We start from the raw sequence: 21,507 nt of genomic DNA, 5'->3' as shown, positions 1-21,507 counted from the left end.
GGAAATTATTTGAGCACTTGGCTGCACTCGTGGTAAAATGCTGCCCAGTACACCCGACTTTCAAAACAAGGTAAGATGAACCTTTACTTCTCAGGTTTACAATGTCTGTCGGATATCACAATAGGACAGAGCAGCAGCCATAGTTAGTATTACTTGGAATGTATTAACGTTTAACAATGTTCTCTTTCCAATTTATGAACATAAACCTGAAAAGAAACAAATTACACTGAAGGCATGAAGCTTCTCAAAAGAGCTAAGAATTGCCTATTTAGTAGGGTTTTCTACTATGTCTTTTAAATAGAAAGTAATATTTATTCATCTGATAGATTTTAGTTCAATTCTGTGCCCAGTTTGTTTGTTTGTTTATGTATTATTTTATATACAGTACCTTGCAAAAGTATTCATACCCCTTCATTTTTTCATGTTTTTTTATGTTGCTGCCTTATGATAAACCGCTTTAAATTACTTTTTTTCCCACATCAATTGGCACTACATACACCATATTGACAAAACAAAAGAAGAATTGTCGCAACTTTGCGACAAGCTTTGCACATCTACATTTTCCAATTATCTGCCATTCTTCACCGAAGCTCTAGTTTTGATGGGGCCAGACACGCATTTTCAGGTTTCTCTTGAAATGTTATGATTGGGTTCAAGCCCAGGCTGTGGCTGGGCCACTCAAGGACATTCACAGTGTTGTGTTTTATCATTGTCCTGTTGGAAGGTGAACCTTCTGAATGCTCTGGACTGGGTTTTCATTTAGGCTATTTCAAAATTTTGCATTGAGCTTTTTTTGTACACTTACGAGTCCCTCAGTTCCTGCTGCTGAAAAACAACCCCACAGCATGAGGCTACTACCGCAACACTTTACTTTTGGGATGGTGCTCTGAAGGTGATGAGCAGCGCCTGCTTTTCTTTCAAAAAAATTATACTTGGAATTGAGGTTCATCAGACCAGAGAATCTTGTTTCTCACAGTCTGAGGGTCCCTTTTTTGCGAATTCCAAGTGTGTTTTTTGAGATTGAGTTTGGCCACAAGGGCAAACCACCATAAAGACTGGATTGGTGGAGTGTTACAGTGATGTTTGTCTATCTGCAGATTTCTCCTATCTCCACATATGATCATAGAGCTCAACTAGAATGACCATCAGGTTCTTGGTTGCCAGTCTAACCAAAACCCTTCTCCATCGATTGCTCAGGTGGCCAGGTCTACAAAGAGTCCTGGGCTGATTTTCTTAAAGCTTCTAGGAATCCTCTCAGAAAGCTCCTAATTTATCTTAAAAAATCCTATGTAGGAGTCTTAGCTTAAGAGTGATTTAGGATCAATCTAAGAGCAACTCTGAGCGAAGAAAAGACACAAACTTTTATCTAAGTGTTTAGATATTTTTTTATTTACCATGCTGTTAATGTTGTATTTAATGTATTTGATAGGGAATGAACAGCAACACATTGGTTCTGAAAGTGCTCTAATTGTGTGATCTCTTTGCTTATAGAAGATTGTAAACAGACCCAAATCATCACTGCTGCATAGTTGCATTGTTTCCAGTTGCCAAATATGTTAATCTGATAAGTGATCACTTCCATTTCTTGCACTTGCACTTTCTTCCATTACTTCACTTGAAGTGAAGAAACATCTACAGGCAATAGAAATGCTCCTGAGCTAAATTTCAATAGTCCCAGGTAAGGGTATGAATACTTATGCTATTGAATCTTTACGTTTTTTTTTTTATTTATTTTTTAAATTGCAAAGAAAAAAAATCTGTTTTTGCTTTGCTGTTATAGTGTATGGAGTGTAGACTGATGTGGGAAAAAAGTAATTTAAAGCAATTTAACATAAAGCAGCAACATAACAAAACATGAAAAAAAATGAAGGGGTACACTTTTGCAAGGCACTGTATGTATGTAATACTTTTTTTGAATAAAATGAAATATTTATCCTTTTTTTGGAGGACTGTTTAAAGAGCAGCAGTAAAATCAAATTGAAAAATGCAGTGCATGCTTAGAGGATCCTCTAGTCTTCACCTGCAAGTAGCACAGAAACTCATTTAGGTTTTTTAGGCATCCTTTTAATAATTGTTATATCTTGTCTTCTATTGTATCACTTCATGACTACAAAATTTGTAGAGACTTTACAACCAGAATTCACAAGCTCTCAAAAGATGTTGAATGATTCTGATTATGTATTTGCTCTGAAATCACTTGAACATGAGTAGCACGCTGCTCTGTCTTGGTGTAAACTGTCATATTCGTTTGGAGATTGATGCTTTCTGCTCATCTGGAAAATCTTCCTCCGCTAAGGTTATCTTTTTATTTGTCTTGTGTGTTGCGTTGCTAGGTGACGGCTGGCGTTCAGGCCTTATCATTTATTTCCAGTTGTTTTGGCAGTCATGGTTGAGGAAACACTGATCTGTCATTCCCACGCTAAATGATCACTCCCATTAGCTACACAGGTCAATTGCTATGTAGGCTTCTGCTTGCCCAGGCTTGTTAGCCCCTTTTTGCAGCGGCATTTGACCCTACACTGGACTAAAAATCTTCACCCTTTTCACCAACTGTCATCCAGATGGCTTCACTTGACTTCAGAGTCTGTTACCTGTGTCAGAAATGTTTTTTTTTGACAGTCATTTACAGGGGCACCGCTCGCAATTTTGGGCCCTATGACAAAATATGAGGTTGCCCCCCCCCCCCACCACACAAAAGCAGATCTCTGGGGGCCCCTAAATGGCGTGGGCCCTTAGAATTGTCCTAACTCCCCCCCCCTTAGCGGCACCCCTGGCCATTTACCTCACAGTTTTGGCCAAAGCAGCAGTACATTTTAGAGGAACAGACCTCTTGTAGCAGAGGTCAAAGGAGTGAAAGGGTCAGCTGATCAGGGCACAATGGTGACTTCATGGATTTCATGAAGTTAAAACTGTAAAAACAAAGATCTTTAAACTGATAATTCACAAAAGTAAAAATTGTGTCATCAATCACCTTAATCTAATTTCTAATGCCCAGTACAATGGATTTGTAATTGGGCCAAAGCCTAATAAATAAATCGAAATAAAATAAAAAAATAAAAATTATATGAAGAGATGCCAACTGTAGTGGCTTTACTATTGGAGAATGCGCAACAATCAATTATTGGATCACACGTACCTCTGTGAAACCATTCCACATGTTAATGTGAAACCATTCACATTAATCAGTTGAATTGCTTTCTGATTTTTACGACTATCAATCACTGTTGGCAAAGATACGTACGAGCAGTGTTAATTAAGATATTAGCCTAATATTTCACCTACCTGACCAGAAATGATAAGAACAAACACAAATGTTGTCAAGATTTTTGCTAAAATATTTTATTAAAATATTAAATAAAATACTTAAGTATATATATATATATATATATATATATATATATATATATATATATATATATATATATATATATATATATACTTAAGTATTTTATTTAATATTTTAATACATTTTGTAATTTTTTTTTCTCTAAACTTATATGGACCCTCTATCACTGGACATCATACCAACACAAATAACGTTGCAAGACCTCCCATTGTATGAAATGCAAAGACTGCAAAATCTCATCCGACAAAAAGTGATGTGTTTTCACATATGAGAATGCTGATGTAGGCATGATGTTTGTTGCATGCCTGCAACTGTCAATTAATTTGCATGCAATTATGGCTGTATCATGCTGCCATATTGCATAATAAGCAAAAGCTGTCAATGCTTAATCTATGGATTTCATATCTATGGTTCCAAGACCTAAAATGCTGATTGTATCCAATAAGGGAGGGTAGTGTTGGGGGCTTGGAATTGGTATTCAAAGCAAGCTCACCACTGCCAGGATAAAATGCATAAAAAATTCAGTGCTAAGCTGAGCTCTTACCTGCCACCTCTACAGCTGAAGAATTGTAGTAGATGAGAACAGCATGGGGACAGTAAGATATCAAGGTGATTAAATGGCCTGAATGCTGGTATCTCTTTTCAAGTAGTTATTTATCTGTCTCCTGGAGGTATCTCTCACCTGCAGTCTCTTAAACGATGTTGTAAATGAACAACTTTGTGAAGCCCATAGGAATGATCATATATGATCAATGGGGTGAAAAGGCATTAGAGGTGCTTAGGCTACGTCTACACTGAGAGCCTTAGTCCTCAGTTCTAATTTGTACTCAAATCATTACAAATGTTGATCATGAAAGACATAAAAGTTGGTTGAATTCTGATATGACTGTTCACATAACATTTTATCTGCCAGTAAAAGTTTTTAGCTAAGAGTTTTGTCTTAAAACCTATTAACAAAGCTGCTGAGACAAACTTTTACTAAGGAATAGAGAGAAGTTTTAAGCTAAGAGTAAGGGCGTTGCTATGGATAATATCAGCATGCCTACTAACTATGCACATCTCTGTCAAAGATTTGTTCATAGAAATATTGTAGAGCGTGATATAATGTTGCCATATTCAAATAAAGTTTTAAAAAATATATTGCCACATTCAAACAAAGATTTTAAAATGCAGGCTAAGTGTCACTAATTAAACAAGTATATGTTCAGCTGATTGTTACCCTTTTACATGTGTGCTTCTCATAAACAATTAGCTGATAGGCATATAAACAGCCTTTTTATTAGCAGAATAGAATAATCAGGGCTGATTGTAAGATATGCAATCTTAAAAGAAAACCAAACTGGATGCAAGAACACCTGTTACTTCTTGCCCAACCTGTTAATGAAAATAAGGATATAATCAAAGGAAAATTTGGAATTGGGATAACCTCTAAAACCAAAAAAGTTGCGTGGGAAAACATATGTGCGCAAATAAATGAGTGTTTCTAAAAAGTTTAAGGTCCCAGGCAGATTGCCAGCAACAGCCATTTTAGGATAGTTGGGATTTGGTCTTAGTGACTTAGGAGTCCTTCTCACTACTCCTAATGTTTCACAGATTTAGGAGCTAGTTTTAGCGCTAAAATGCTTTGTGAAATACTTTAGAGCAACAATTTAGGAGTCCTAAATTTAGGACTGACACGCCCATTATTTTTAAGATTTTCTCCTAAATCAGCAAGTTATGAGCTACTTTTAGCCTTAAGATGTTTTTTTTTTTTTTTTTTGTGAATACAGGCCCTGGCCTGTATCAGATTTAGTACCACATATGGAGGTGGCAGAAATCGGATCTGAAGAGATCAGATTCCATGTGGTTTGTGCTGTTTACACTGTCATGAGAAAAACAGATCTTAGTCACATGTGAACAAAATAAATTTGGATTTGGGCCACATTTGCCTGCAGTGTGGCTGTAGCCACCCAGATAAAGATAACTAATTATATCTAAGTAAGGTAAACTGTTGGATTTTACAGTGCAATGAGAGTGAGCAAGCGTCACCTACCGGATGTTGCTGATTAGAAGCCATAAATATGTAAAAGTAGAGTACTGAGAAAGAACATCACCCATATTTTTTTGTATTTAGTTTTTAGTCGATTGTGTGTGGTCGAATCATCTAGTGTGTGTGTTCAATGGATTATAGGGCTAAAAATCGGTTGAAACTGTCTTCATGTCTGTTGTCCCTCATGGTTTTAAAATCAGTTTTAAAATTGTCTAGTGTGTCCCAGGTCTAAGTCGGCAGGATGGTTTGCAGGGTTGAAGATCCCTGTTGTACATGATGTATAAAATAAATCCGATTTTCAAAAACAAACAAACATCTTTCTTTCTATTGTTTTTTGTTTTGTTTTGATGAGCAGAAGAGAGTTCTTTAAAGAACAATGAAAATCTTACTGATCCCAAACTTTTGACGGGCAGTGTACATAAGAACGTATTTTGATTAGCAGTGAGTTGCAGTATCTTGTTCACAGGTTTCCAATGATTGAAATGTATTTGGTGTAATAGGAATGCTGGGTTATGTATTTATTTTTTAAATAAAAAATTATTCAACTGAAATCTATACTTAGTATCAGAACAGAATTACTGCCCTTGGAATGAGGATTGTTTCAAATCCTCAGAAAGACCAAAATATAAAAATGTTTCTTGAGCATCTGTATCTGGCCCACAAAATGGTTCTTGGTTTATTGGCTCATTTTTGTTTTTTACAGTGTTACCTAGCACCCGAGCCAAGCTACTTTTACTGTCTCACTGCTTTGACGAGGGGCCCAGTCTGCTCTGCCTATTTAAGGCTTTCTTCAGTTGTCTTTCTTTTATTCTGTACAAGGACCCTAAAACATTACAACTTTTACATGAGAAAAGCAGGGAGACAACAAAGATACTGTGTTGGTCAGTCGGATAGATGATTAAAGTAGTCGAGTCTGGACGTTGGTTTTTTCACTTGGAGAAAATCTAATCAAAGTTTTTTTTTTTTTCTATTCTTGGATGTAAACTTATTTGGTTATGTGGGTTGGGACTGATTGTGTGCATGGATGAAGATAAAGCTGCTTGGTAGTCTAGCAGTCTTTACACATAAGATCTCATGGATAACGTGTATGAAAAGAAGCCTGGAAGATGTAAGCCCGAAGTGCAGTCATCGATAATCTCGAACAGTCAGATCACTGCTTTAAAAGTATGTATGACTCGTATAAAGCTGCTTTATTTGCTTGCCTTTTCCTGTGTTTTTTTTCCTCCTTTCTGTTTTTCAATTATGTGCCAAACTGTTTAGTAATGCTAAGTCTGTGCTCAGATTTAAAAACAAAGTTATTATTTCAATGTCTTCTAAAATGTGAATGAGTCAAGAAATTGGGTTGATACTTTATGTACATGAGGATACTGAGGTAAATTATATAAATGTATGTAATTATTAGGTGGTCTGCAGTTCTTTTCATCTCAAAGAATGAATGAAAAATATATATTTGAAAGGATATATGTGACCCTGGACCACAAAACCAGTCATAAGGTTAAATTTTACAAAACTGAGATGTATACATATGAAAGTTCAATAAATAAGCTTTCTATTGATGTATGGTTTGTTAGGATAGGACAATATTTGGCAGAGATACGTCTGTTTAAAAATCAGGAATCTGAAGGTGCAAAAAAATCAAAATACTGAGAAAATCACCTTTAAAGTTCTCCAAATTAGGTTCTTAACAATGCATATTACTAATCAAAAATTACATTTTGATATATTTACAGTAGGAATTTTACAAGAAATCTTAATGGAACATGATCTTTACTTAATTTCCTAATGATTTTTGGCATAAAAGAAAAATCAATAATTTTGACACATGCAATGTATTTTTGGCTATTGCTACAAATAAACCCCAGCGACTTAAGACTGGTTTTGTGGTCCAGGGTCACATATTACAATAGTTTGACAAAAGTCTTACATGTATAACAAGGTATTTCAAATATATATTTTTTATTCATTATTTATATTTTTGAGAACAACAAATCCGTGTCACAAGTTCAGCTGTCATTTCTGTCCTATGGAACAGAACCTATTGGTTATAAAGGAAATGAAAAGTGACAGAAGAACACATCATTGCCAGTGATCCCATTAATTCAAAGAATTTTCTATTATGATATGTGAGTAAGTTTATTAGGTGGTTTTACAGAATCTAAGCATTTTAATGTAAAAAATGCGTTTGTTTTATTGCTAGTTAATTTCTATAGTTTATAAAAACTTATCAGGCTTATCAAACATTTCTCTGAAATGTGACCCTGGACTGCAAAACCAATCATAAGGGTCAATTTTTCAAAATTGAAATTTATACATCATCTGAAAGCTGAATAAATAAGCTTTTTGATGTATGGTTTGTTAGGTTTGTTATCAGGCAATATTTGGCCGAGATACAACTATTTGTCTTGTTTCCAGACAAAAGTTTAAGTATCTAAAAGTTCTTAAATCAAGAAGGATTTTCTAGACAAATAAAAAATTATTTTCTTGTTTTCGGAAAAAAACAAGTCAAAATTAAGTGCGTTTTTGTTTGAAACAAGCAAAATAATCTGGCAATGGGATAAGAAAAATAATCTTGTTTTCTGTTCGAAATTAGATTTTTTTTGCTTACCCCATTGGCAGATTATTTTTCTTGTTCTAAGCAAAAACTCACTTAATTTTTACTTGTCTATAAATCCTTCTTGATTTAAGAATTGTTAGGTATTTTGGCTGGAAACAAGACAAAAAATCTAAGAAAAGCATTTTTTGCAGTATGGTTTTGTAGTCCAGGATCACAAATAAGAAACTTTATGTATTTATTTATTTATTTATTTACCACAATCAAGGCCATTCGTCCAAAATGTATTACAGATCATGTGATAAATGTTTGAATTATACATAGTTGGAAGATGGAAAAAGTTCATGTTTTTTTTTTTTTTTTAAAGATTTCAAGAAGTTATAAAATTACTCCTACAGTCCAACACTGTCCTGCTACACCGATCCTATGTGATATTAATACTCCATGTCTAAAAGTATGTCAAAACAAAAATTTTGATGCTAAAGTGGACGCATCTTCTTATCACACAGCAAAAGCTGAAGGAAGAACGTGAGGCCAAGAGAGCACAGCTGGACAGCAGACATGACTATGTACTCAGCATTGTGTCCTCTTGTGTGGGCCTGGAGAAAGCTGAAGTGGAAGATGCGATACTGGAGGGCACACAGGTTCACAATATTCAACATACATACATCTTGCAGTCTTAATTTGGTTTTGAAGAACATGTTCTCTACATTTTCTAGTCATAGATTACTAGCATGCCCCAGGATAGCAATTACACACGTTTAAATTTTATAAAATGTTATTTAACGGTATTATGTACAATCTTTCAGATTGAGCGGATAGAGCAGTTCTTTGCTGCCAATGGCCTTCCTCACCTCATTTTATACTACCAGGACACAGAGCCTGTGGACACAGGTTAGTAAAGCCTATGAATTTTACTGTGAAAATAGTACTACTATTACTATTAAAAAATACTGTAGTTCTCTGAAAGTTTCACTATTTTTTTTTTTTTTTGGTTTGTTTCTTTGTTTGGTAGCCGTATCCTCCTCAGTGATTCGCAGTAAGAAAGCCAAGGTCTTTGTGACGGAAGGCACAGATGTCGCACTTACTGGCATTTGTGTGTTTTTCACCCGGGCAAACACCTCCAAGCCTATCACATCAGAGAATATCCACAGGGTAAATGAAAACGAGAAAATGTGTGAAAAGCAGCCCCTAAGGATTTTCCAGAAAATCACACCATCTGTTTACCATGTCAATAACAAGATCATGTCTATTTTGTTCTGTAAATATTTCGTGCCCTTGTCATATCTTTTATTTGGTATATTCCATATGGTAGATGTTGGTTTCATATTACTTTTTTAATGCATTAGAAGGACAAATCAATCATTGTGTTTTTGTTGTTAGTTTGTTTTTATAAGAAATATCAGAGTAACTACTGTTTTACAGCTTAACCCTATAAAGCATGACATCTATAATATCACAAAACAAAGAAAACCTTTTTTAATAGAACAATATATATATATATATATTTTGTCACTGCCAAAATATCTAAAAATTCTTAAATCAAGAAGGATTTTCTAGACAAAATTATTGTCTTGTTTTCAGAAAAAACAAGTCAAAATTAAGTGTGTTTTTGCTTAAAACAAGCAAAATAATCTGCCAACGGGGTAAGAAAAATAATCTTGTTTTCTGTTTGAAATAAGATTTTTTTTCTTACCCCATTGGCTTATTATTTTGCTTGTTCTAAGCAAAAACTCACTTAATTTCGACTTGTTTTCTTTAAACAAGAAAATGAGTTTTACTCATACAGAAAATCTTTCTTGATTTGAGATATTTTGGCTGGAAACAAGAAACAAATTCTAAGTAAGAAAAGCATTTATTTGCAGAATCATAGTTGAGCATCGTAGTTTTATTTAACCTCAATTTTATTCAGCAGATCAAGTTAAAATAGTGCAATTTGGTGCAGTTGCTGTTGTTGATGTAGATAAAAAGTTAGATGATGATAGCTTGTAATGTAAATCAAAGATATATTTTATAACAGTATAGCAGACTGCATACAAAAAAAGCATATGAATAACAATTGTCACTCTTATCTCCCACCATTTCTTCATAAATTGACTTTTTTTTAATTTAAGTTAAGCCTTTTACCTTTTGCTGTGTGTGGTATTGTGCTTCGGTTGGAGCTTTGTTGTTGGATATCAAAACAACAACAAAAGTCTCTTGTACTTGTATTCATCCTCTCCTCTCTGTTTGTCATATAGGATGTGAACTTTAACATGTTGGACACCACGGGTGTTGGTCTGCTGAAGAGTGTGGAGCAGCTGCTGTCAGAGATCTTCATCCCCACTCTGAGGAAGATGAACAACGGCTGGGGAGAGCTAGCAAGCCCGCAGGCTCAGGCTGTCAAGCAAGACTTTATTAGCTCTCTGGACAGCTTTGTCTCTGTGTTAGCTGGGGCACAGGAGAGCCTGCAGGAAAAGGTCTCACAAATACAAAAGGACAAAGAAAGAGGCATACTTTTATAAAAACATAAACACACTCAGGGATGCGCACACTCGCACACTCTATTCTAGATCCATAGCCTCTCAAAAACGAATTGGATGGTGGATTTGGTCAGGCAATATTGGAAATTTAAAGCCAGTTTTTTCATTTCTTTCAAGCTTTCAGCCGTCAAGATCCTTTTTTCTGGATTTATGAGATCTTGGATTGTGTTGGGGAGGGGGGTTGACCATTGTAAAAAACAAAAATTCCTAAAAAAAGAAAGAAAGACATACACAGCAGTTAATATTAAAATGCACATTCCTTTAAACATTATATTAGGTAACTTACAAAAACACACGTCTTACATTAAAATCGCTTGTTTGTAATAAACAATAAACCCTGATTATTGTATGACAATTTGAATTGAGCCCAAATCATTCATTTAACATTCTACATGCTAAAATATCTCTGGCTTAAAGTAACATCTGTGAAAACGGTTTGATATTTCAGGTAAACCTCAAAGAATGTGAAACATTTGACTTGAAGACATTGAAAGGTCCTTCAGATTACACAGCTGTGGCCAATAGCATAGAAGCTCTGGAGAAGATCGAAGCCTGCATGAAAACCTGGATCAAACAGATTGAACAGGTTTCAAATCTGTTAACTTTGAAAATGTGTTTAATATTTTGTATAGAATCTATTATGTTGTGTTTGTAAATAATGTTAGATATTTCTCACAGTTTTAACTTCTTTGTGATGTATTCACTTTTTAACCACCCTGTCTTGTGCTCTGAAGGTCCTTGCAGAGAGTGACCAGTTAAGGAAAGAGGCAGATGACCTGGGTCCCCGCGCAGAGCTTGACCACTGGAAAAAACGCATGTCCCGTTTCAATTACCTGCTGGACCAGTTGAAGAGCCCTGAGGTCAAAGCTGTGCTGGGGGTTCTTATTATAGCCAAATCCAAAATGATCAAGGTTAGCTGATGGTGTATATTTATATACAGTGCCTTGCAAAAGTATTCATTTTTTATTCATGTTTTGTGTTGCAGCCTTATGTTAAACTGCTTCAAATGACTTTTTTCCACACCAATCTACAGTCCATACACCATTATGACAAAGCAGACAAAGCAAAAACAGAATTTTCAGAAATTCGTAAATGTATTAAAATTAAAAAACTGAACTAAGTACATTGCATAAGTATTCATACCCCACCTTTACAGCCTCATGTCTTTTTTCATATGATGCGACAAGCTTTGCACATCAGCATTTGGAAATTATCGGCCATTTTTTCCCGACCACGTCAACTCTCAAGCTCTGTCAGACGCACATTTTCAGGTTTCTCCAGAAATGTTTGATTAGGTTCAAGCCCAGGCTCTGGCTGGACCACTCAAAGACATTCACAAAGTTGTCTATAAGCCACTCTTGCTGCCCAGACCACAAATTCTCACAGTCTGAGGATCCTTTAGATGCTTTTTTGCTAACTCAAAAAGTGTGTTTTCATGTGTCTTCACTGAGGAGAGGATTGCATCTTGCCACACTGCCATAAAGCCCAGATCGGTGGAGTGTTGCAGTGATGTTTGTCCTTGTGTAGGTTTCTCCTATCTCCACATATGATCATGAAGCTCAACTAGAGTGACTATTATGATCTTGGTCATGGTCACCACTCTAACCAAATCCCTTTTCCATCAATTGCTCAGTTTGGCCAGGAAACCAGCTTAAGGAATAGTCCTAGCTGTTTCAAACTTCTTCCATTAAGGGTAACTACATGCTTCTGTAAACTTTTAATGCAGCAGATTTTTTTTTCTGAACTCTTCCCCAGATATGTGGCTTGATGCAATCTTGTTTCTGAGTTCTATAGGCAGTTTTCAATGGTCCCAAATAAAGATAAATACTTATGCAATGGAATCATTCAGTTTTTTATTTTTAAAAAAAAAATTAGCAAAAATGTTAAAAACCTGTTTTTGCTTTGCCATAATGGTGTATGGAATGTAAAATGGTGTAGGAAAAAAGTAGTTTAAAGCGTTTTAACTTAACAAAATGTGAAAAAAAATGTATGAATAATGTATGAATAATTTTGCAAGGCACTGTACCATTATTAGCTGTTGGGCGAATGAGATAATAGCGTGGGCATTTATTTTGTCACATAAATGGCAATAATTTATTTTTATATTGAATTTTCTTGAAATTATGGGGTAAAATTGCCTTTCTTTTTTTACAATGAGTTTTGTTTAGTAATATCTTTGATTGAGCTATTTTACTAGCCAGTTGGAGGTCTAATTTTCTGCCCCTAAATTATTTGTCTCCCCAGGTTTGGCGAGAACTAGACATCAGAATCACTGATGCGGCAAATGAAGCCAAAGACAATGTGAAGTACCTGTACACCCTTGAGAAGTTCTGTGACCCACTGTACAACAGCAACCCTGTAAGGCTTATTCTGCAGTTTTTTTTTTAAATTGTGCCATACAAAAATTGAAACTTAAGCAACACTTCTTAGTGTCTTTTGTAGATACTGTGGAAAATTATATATTTCAATCATGGCAACTCTCAGAAAAGTCTCAGCATGTTAATTGATATGACAATGTTAATGTAGCTGGTATTTTTCTTTTGGATGGAATTGACTCCATAGCTGGCAGCATGTTAGATATTCTGCTGTTGGATAAATAAGCACACATTAATCCCTTAGCAGAATTATTTTAGACAGGTGGAACTGGGGGAGGTGGAGGGTTTCAAGGGAACTCTGATAGTGTGCTGCAGGACCAGCTATATATACACTGAAGTACACTGATCAGCCACAACAATAAAACCATTGACAGGTGAAGTGAATAACAATTGTGATGGGATATATTAGGTGGCAAGCGAAAAGATCAGAGTGACAAGTGCTAAATAGTATTGGCTAGACGACTGAATCAGAGCATCTCCAAAACGACAAGTCTTGTGAGTAGTTCCCAGTATTTAATTGTCAGTACCTACCAAAAGTGGTGCAAGGAAGGACTACTATATGACTCACAAAAACATATCACTCAAATGGGTCAACCAAGCCCTACATAGCCTATTACAGTGTGTTATAACTAGCTTATAAAGGGTTTGTTATAAAGACTTTATTAAACCTTGTGATATTACTGTGTTCTTGGTTCATCTTTATAATATAGGTGTCCATGGTAGAAGCTATTCCTGGGCTCATAAATGCAATACGTATGATCCATAGCATCTCTCGTTACTACAACACCTCAGAGAAGATCACCTCCCTTTTTGTCAAGGTAAGAGCGAGGTGACATCAAAGATAACTAAATTTCATTTCACAGGCTTAATACTTTAAACTGGAAATATTATCTTTCTCCTTAGGTTACAAATCAAATGATCACCGCCTGTAAGGCCTATATCACAAATAATGGATCAGCAACCATATGGGATCAGCTGCAGGAAGTGGTATCTGAGAAGCTTAAAGCTGCCATTCGCTTAAATCAGGTACAATTTGACATTTAACTGGAGGATGTGCTTATATGTACTGATCAAGGTCTAGATACCACAGCTATTTTTTTTAAAGGCAAAATGTGTCACATTTTCTTTGCCCTTTAACACAAGAAGTAAATACATGTAAGGGACAAATAAGGGGGGCTCTGTAAACAGTGATGCCAGATCAGGTGCATGATTTCCAGACCTAAAGCTCAGCAAAACCCGCCCAATCCAACAAAAAACACCCAAAATTTTAACTGTCAAAATAATGTAATCGAATTTGTCATGTCAATTAAGGTTGATATAGGCCATTTTTTTTTACAAGTAAAGATGACAGTATAATAATAAAAAAAATAAATTCCCCAAGAAAACAGATCAAATCATGGCAAATACATTAAAGGGAATTACTGGATTTAAATGTCCAGGTAGACACTGGCCTATGTCAAAACGACAATCAAGAAATAAGCCAGAATAAGCCAAATACAAATGGAAAAAGTGCCCAGTATAAATGATTGGAAGCAACGTAATTAGCAGGTATTTCACACTCATTCGTACACACACACCATGACAGTCAAAACTGTGTTGTTCATTGATACTGTATGATATTCCAATAACAAAAAATTTATAACAATACGCCTGCCTTTGTGTTGCACTTTAACTTCAGACAGAACTACAGCCCATCTTTTGTGAAGTAAATTGTGAAACAATACTTTGCACAGCCAAAACTAATAAGCTTTCTGATGCAGGACAGGATCATATAGTCCCATATTAAGTTTAGATTTTGATTAAATTATTCAGCTGTGATATTACTGCAGTGTTAAAATGATAGAGCCATCATTTCATCTCCCTCCACAGGTGTAATTCATGTTTTGAGAGTTGAGTCATTCTCCCTCTCTTTATCATGTAACTTATATTTAGGCCACTCTGTTATTGTAATCACTTGAATATAAAGTTATGCATTCAAAATCGTATCCTTTATCACACTAAAAACCAGTCACTCGTGAAACATCATGTCTGTCTGCAAATCCCTTGTGATTGGCTAAAAGTGCGGCATACAACATGAACATCAGCATCAGCTCACTCTGCAGAGGGCGTGTGTGTTTAGAAACATAATGGTAACTGATTGGATGCTGTACGTGCACACTTGGATTTGTTTTTTAACCAATTAGCCTTTACAGTTTAGATGTTTGAAAACCGGCAAACTGACCCCAAACCAGCTCAAATTTTGTCCACCTGCCCAAACAATTTTTGTTCCTGCACAATCAAATTCAAAACCGGCCAATTGGATGGGAACCCACCTAATCTGGCAACACTGTCTGTGAGCATGCCTACTGAACACTGTCTTTGAACACAACACTTAACCTTCATCCACGGCTTCCTTCTTCTACATCTGTCTATCCCATTTTGCTAGGACACAGATTGTGCTAAGCGTTAAGGCTCTGATGTTCATCCTTTGTAGGCATGTTATTTTTTATTTAGTACTGAACTGAATAAGATATTTCTCATAAAAGATGTTTACATATAGTTCACAAGAGAAAATAATAGCTGAATATATAAAAATGACCCGGTTCAAAAGTTAACATCCTCTTGATTCTTAATACTGTGTTCTTACCTGAATGATCCACAGCCGTTTTTTGTTTTGTGTGTTTTTTTTTTTTTTGTGATAGTTGTTCACTATTACAGAAGTCTCAAACTCTCACTGATGCTCCAGAAGTAAAAAACATGCATTAAAAGAGAACTCCGGTGTGATTTTGACTTAAAGTGTATTGAATCATGATACCGAGTGTGAACGTACCTTGCATATCTCATCTCGGTTTGTGTCCAGCTGTCCGAAATCTGGGGTCAGTTAGCCGATGCTCACAACAGGTTGTCAATGAGAGTCAACAGGGCATCGGAATAGCCATGTAAATAAATCACTGTTTTACGCCATTTACGAGGCACAAAGTAGCTCCACACTTCATTGGTAGACTTCCAAGGGCCCTGACATTTAAAACGAGACATTGAGAACTCAGAAAAAGCACCGGTAGTTTATTTACAAGTAGATTTATACAGACATTTTCCACCAGGAACAGACCGGTCGCCGCCATCTTAAATTTAGTCATGATAAGTCGAGTGTCGAGCACGAAGGAAACTACAACCTGATAAGTTGATAACCTGATAAATTCCTTGGTGCTCGACACTCGACTTATCGTGACTAAGTTCAAGATGGCGGCGACCGGATTTTATCTTCCAGGTACTGTCTGTATAAATCTTCTTGTAAATAAACTACCGGTGCTTTTTCTGAGTTCTCAATGTCTCGTTTTAAATGTCAGGGCCCTTGGAAGTCTACCAATGAAGTGTGGAGCTACTTTGTGCCTCGTAAATGGCGTAAAACAGTGATTTATTTACATGGCTATTCCGATGCCCTGTTGACTCTCATTGACAACCTGTTGTGAGCATCAGCTAACTGACCCCAGATTTCGGACAGCTGGACATAAACCGAGATGAGATATGCAAGGTACGTTCACACTCGGTATCATGATTCAATACACTTTAGGTCAAAATCACACCGGAGTTCTCCTTTAAGAGCCGGAGAGGGAAAACTTATGAACAGAATGAAGATGTGTACATTTTTCTTATTTTGCTTAAATATCATATTTTTTTCATTTAGCACTACCCTTCAAAGGATATAGAAGATAGTTGCATGTTTCCCAGAAGACAAAATAAGTTACATTTACCCTGATCTTTAAATTCAAAAAGTTGCACCTGCTATCACCAACTATCACTAACAAACTCATGAACAACTATCACTAAACAAACAAAAAAAAAAAAAAAACATAGCTGTAGTTTATTCATGTAACAACACAGCAATAACACAAATTACGAATCAAGGGCATGTAAACTTTTGAACCAGGTTATTTTGATAAATTCTTATTAAACTATTATTTCCTCTTGTAAACATCTTACTAAATAAACAATGACATGCATTTTGTATGATCCCTCTTATTTTGTTAAAATAATTCATTTTTAATGATTCTGAAAGGGGGATGTAGACTTTTGACCTCAACTGTAAATATTATATGTGCTTGCATGAGACTAGTGTGACTTTATTAAGTTCAACTTCAATTGTATGAAAATGTAACTTTATCTGCAAGATTACCAGAAATGAACTCAAAGTTTAACACAAAGATGTAGTTAATAATAAGAGGCGGGATAGTAGTTGATATATATGTTGATACAATAAATATATTAACTGTTGCTTAAGGGAAAAAGTGTCTTCCTGATGAGTAAACAAATCTTTGTGTTCAATATTTTAGGAATACCAGAAATATTTCCAAAAAACCAAGCAGAAGCTGGAGGAGAATCCCTCAGAGCGCCAGTTTGACTTTAGCGAGATGTACATCTTTGGCAAGTTTGACACGTTTCAGCGACGGCTGAACAAAATTCTAAACATGTTTAGCACCATTACCACCTATAATGCCCTGCAGGACTCCAAAATTGAGGGACTGGAAACCATGGCAACCCGATTTCAGGTATCTTGGCCATGACGTAGTAATCAAGGTGGTCTATTTTTAGATTTGTACAGAAGACAAAAGAACATACCCAGAAGATAATTCTGTGTAATTACTGAAGTAAAGAAAGGTTGCCTTCTTTAGCGGCACATAAATGTTTAATTTGGATGAGGCATGTGTTAGTGAACTAAAAGAATTGTATAAGCTAAGATTTAATGAAAGGTTGTCAAACACATCAGTCTGCAGTCATTGTAAGATATTCACAAGAACCATATTATACACAGCTGAGGGTATAATTAGAATTTATTAAGATCATTGTAATGTACTCTTCATAATAGTAATGTGTAAGTCTCAGGGTGAATATGGTTAAAGTGGGACACTTTTGGATAATTCACCTTCTGTAGATCTACATGTCATTCTATAATATTTTAGATATAGCCTAAAATATTAGTGGCTAAAAGTGTGGCGTGTCCACCCAAAAATTAACATTCTGTCATTATTTATTGACCCTTTTGTTGTTCCAAAGATGTATCCATTACTTTCTTCTACTGAACTCAAAAGAAGATATTTTGAAGAATGTTGATGACAAGACACCATTGACTTTTACTGTGTGTTTTTTTTTTTCTCTCATGGTCAATGGCAACCGAAAATGTTTAGTTGCCAACATTCTTTAAAATATTTTTGTTATACCAATTTGGAATTACATAAATGTAAATAAACAATGCCAAACAATTCATTTTTGGATGGACCATCCCTTTAATCCTGATGTCCAGTACTGAAAGAATATACACATACTGATGATAAGTATTAAGTTATATGAATGTAATATAATTTACATTAATATTGTCCTACTTTACCTGTATGCAAAAAAAGGACAATTATGGTTCAGGTTTGACTCAATATATAACAATTTTCTGGCTATAGTTAGCATTCTTAACATGGAGTATGTGGTATTTGTTCTCTCTGCTGCCTACCGTGGACAGACTGCAGATATGCTGGGGAAATGGGAGGTAACTATAAAGGAATAATCAGTTTTTTAACATTGTGCATGTCTCATCATGAAGCGTTAACCAGCATGGAAGCTAGAGCAATATCTTTTACTTATAAGTAGAAATTGCCCTTTCACGCTGATCTGACATCAGTATTATTTTGATTTTTAAAATCACAAAGGCCATGATGTAAGTTGGCAGGCTGGTGCTGGATTTTCATGAAAGGTCAAATGTTACCTGTAGCTTTAACCTAGTATTGTTGTACTGTGAGTCCATTAACATTCATTGCATCTCTTTATTCCAGTCACAAATTTATTTATTCACTCTCATTTTTGTGTCCATGGAAACAAAGTTCAGACCCAGAGGACTCCATGCTCCAGGAATACTGAATAATTGAACAAAAGCTGATAAAGATCTATCGCTAACTCCTGTTCTTTGTGAAAGTGACAGTCTGTAGGAGTCACTGAATATTTTACAACAAACTGCTCCTCTGGGCATTTAAGGTGTTCTGGTACACACAGCTCAGTGCTGTTGTAACAAACAACTGAATATTTATCTTTCCAACTGGGAATGCTTCTGGTTCAAGATCTGTTCATGGTTGTTTTATCAAAAGCCATTACAGGAATACCTCACTCAAAAAATAATATTCTACCATAATTTACCTACTCTCATGTCATACTCATGTCATACCAATCCTGTAAACTTTAATACTTTTGAGGAACATGTGGCTTTAGAAGACTCAGAATATAGCACACAAGTTCTATGGACTACTTGTTATATTAAAATAAACAGCTTGAACATTTTTAAACATTTTGTTTTGGGATCCATATAGCAATTAGCCAACAGTCTTGAATGACATGAGGTTGAAAAAACAATGACAGAATAAAATAATGTAATTTTTTATATAGCAATTAACAAACAATCTTGTACGACATGAGGTTTAATAAGCAATGACAATAAAATAATGTAATTTTTAGGTGAACTATTTCAAATTTTTTGTCATATAAATCAAAAGAGTGTTAAAAAACGTCTCAAGGTTACGTATGTAACCTCAGTTCCCTTTCGAAGGCAACTCTCACTGCGTCCTCTAGAGGGCGCTTTGGGGAACGCTGCAGCGTGACTCGTGTCTGAAGAATACATAGAAAAACTACATGAAATGGCCGGCGACAGTGTATGACGTCACCGCGGCGCGCACATCGCTGCCGCTGCGTCACTACCGGGCGACCATAACATAAAAGAGGCGCCCGTGCAACGCAATACATCTTCAATGTCTGAAGCTATCGTCCAAAGCATGGCGAAAAAGTCTAGAGGACGCAGTGTCTCGTTCCCTATTCTCAGGGAACTGAGGTTACATACGTAACCTTGAGACGTTCCCTTTCGAAGGGAACTCTCACTGCGTCCTCTAGAGGGCGCTTTGGGGAACGGATATACCCACGCTGCCATGTTGAGGGGAGTGCATGCTATGCCAGCGAGCACTAAGCAACAATTCTGAGAGGAATTGCCCCTACTAGGATGTGGTGACGGCTGTCAAAACGTTATCCCCCACGGCCAGAGGCCTGAACTGTTACCCACTTACCTGGACTGGGTTAGAACCCAGGGCACAGCTCTAGGCTTGGAATTAGAGTAATTCCTTCTGAAGGAAACGGCTAAGTTTCAATGGAAACTTAGTCTTGTCAGAACAAGGAACTACTGCAACATAGGGCCTAGTTCCCTCAGGAACTGGCTCCCATGTGAGGGCAGCAAACCTGTCCTGGGTCCGTTCAAAGGGCCACTAGTAGTGGCACGCCCTGATAGTGGATGGTCGGTAGAAATCAACAGTGATATCTAAAGAGTTGAACCCAGGGGACCGGGGTTTTAGGCCAACTCCAATAAATGGGAACGAGGTGAGACGCGTGACCCATACCATAAAGGGTTTTAAGGAAGAACCCAAGACTTGGTGGGAACTTACCACATACGTGGATTTTATAGAAGTGCCCCAGGTGAATGTGCACTTACCACTCTTGTGGATTTTAAGAAAGATGTCCAGGCATAGTGTGGAACACTTACCGAAATGATCGGATTTTAAGGAGAGTGTTTTCCCAGGGGGTTTCACTACCAGCTCCATGCCGTCTAAAGAGACGGAAGAAAGGGAAAACCCTCACGATGAAGGGATACCATTGCACCCTACTCCAGACAGAAGCTCGCAAGCTATCTGTCAACAGAAATAACATGGAGCTGAGACCATCTTTTTTTTATTTTTTTTTATTTTTTTTAAAGGGCCACTAGTAGTGGTACGCCCTGATAGTGGATGGTCGGTAGACATCAACAGTGATATCTAGAGAGTTGAACCCAGGGGACCGGGGTTGTAGGCCAACTCCAATAAATGGGAATGAGGTGAGACGTGTGACCCATACCATAAAGGGTTTAAGGAAGAACCCAAGACTTGGTGGGAACTTACTACACATGTGGATTTTATAGAAGTGCCCCAGGTGTATGTGCACTTACCACTCTTGTGGATTTTATGAGAGATGCCCAGGCGTAGTGTGGGACACCTACCGAAATAATCGGATTTAAGGAGAGTGTTTTCCCAGGGGGTTTCACTACCAGCTCCATGCGGTCTAAAGAGACGGAAGAAGGGGATAACCCTCACGATGAGGGGATTGCCATGCTGCACCCTACTCTGGACAGAAGCTCGCAAGCTATCTGTTAACAGAGATAAACATGGAGCTGAGACCATCCTGTAATAGTGGACGATAGTAGAGGACAAATTCCTAACCCTGATCCACAGAGAGGATCGCTCTCCAGAAGGGGGCACTGCTCTCAGGGAACCCTTAATGAGAAGGGGGAGCATGCACAGCCCGGTCCACACGATCTGTATAAAGGTCCGGCAATCTCACAAAGGTGGGTTGGCGCTCATAGAGGACCCTTCCAAGGAAGGGGAGCTGCGTAACCCAACAGGAGCGAATGCTCTCACTGTTACCCTTCATAGAGGGGAGCATACATCCAGAATACAAGGCTGGAGAGTAAAAACCTGAAGTATGAAGGTCAAGCTCCTAACCCTGAAGCACAGGGAGGAAAAACTTGGCCACCAAGGAGTGGTGCTCTTATTTAGTGAACCCTTGAGAAAGGGGGCACGCCAACGTCCTTGTAGAAGGTCAGTAACTCTCAATAGTCTACCCGGGGTAGACTCCCACCCTAAGAAGGGAGGAAG

The 21,507-nt window shown here is 36.8% G+C and overlaps 1 protein-coding gene across 1 annotated transcript in view; it reads left to right on the top strand.

The window, feature by feature from the left end:
- LOC141343242 (dynein axonemal heavy chain 5-like) overlaps positions 1–21,507 on the top strand; it is a 60,329-nt gene that overhangs the window by 4,115 nt on the left and 34,707 nt on the right. Inside the window, exons 2-11 of the mRNA XM_073847839.1 lie at positions 8,436–8,570; positions 8,736–8,820; positions 8,942–9,081; positions 10,167–10,385; positions 10,897–11,034; positions 11,183–11,359; positions 12,693–12,806; positions 13,534–13,641; positions 13,727–13,849; positions 17,134–17,349. Of these exons, the coding sequence (XP_073703940.1) occupies positions 8,436–8,570; positions 8,736–8,820; positions 8,942–9,081; positions 10,167–10,385; positions 10,897–11,034; positions 11,183–11,359; positions 12,693–12,806; positions 13,534–13,641; positions 13,727–13,849; positions 17,134–17,349 (1,455 nt within the window). The remainder of the gene's footprint in view (positions 1–8,435; positions 8,571–8,735; positions 8,821–8,941; positions 9,082–10,166; positions 10,386–10,896; positions 11,035–11,182; positions 11,360–12,692; positions 12,807–13,533; positions 13,642–13,726; positions 13,850–17,133; positions 17,350–21,507) is intronic.

The sequence above is a fragment of the Garra rufa genome, chromosome 9, assembly GCF_049309525.1.
Source record: "Garra rufa chromosome 9, GarRuf1.0, whole genome shotgun sequence".
Taxonomy (NCBI): domain Eukaryota; kingdom Metazoa; phylum Chordata; class Actinopteri; order Cypriniformes; family Cyprinidae; genus Garra; species Garra rufa.
Note: the sequence above shows the minus strand (reverse complement) of the source record. Positions and strands in the feature narration are given on the sequence as shown.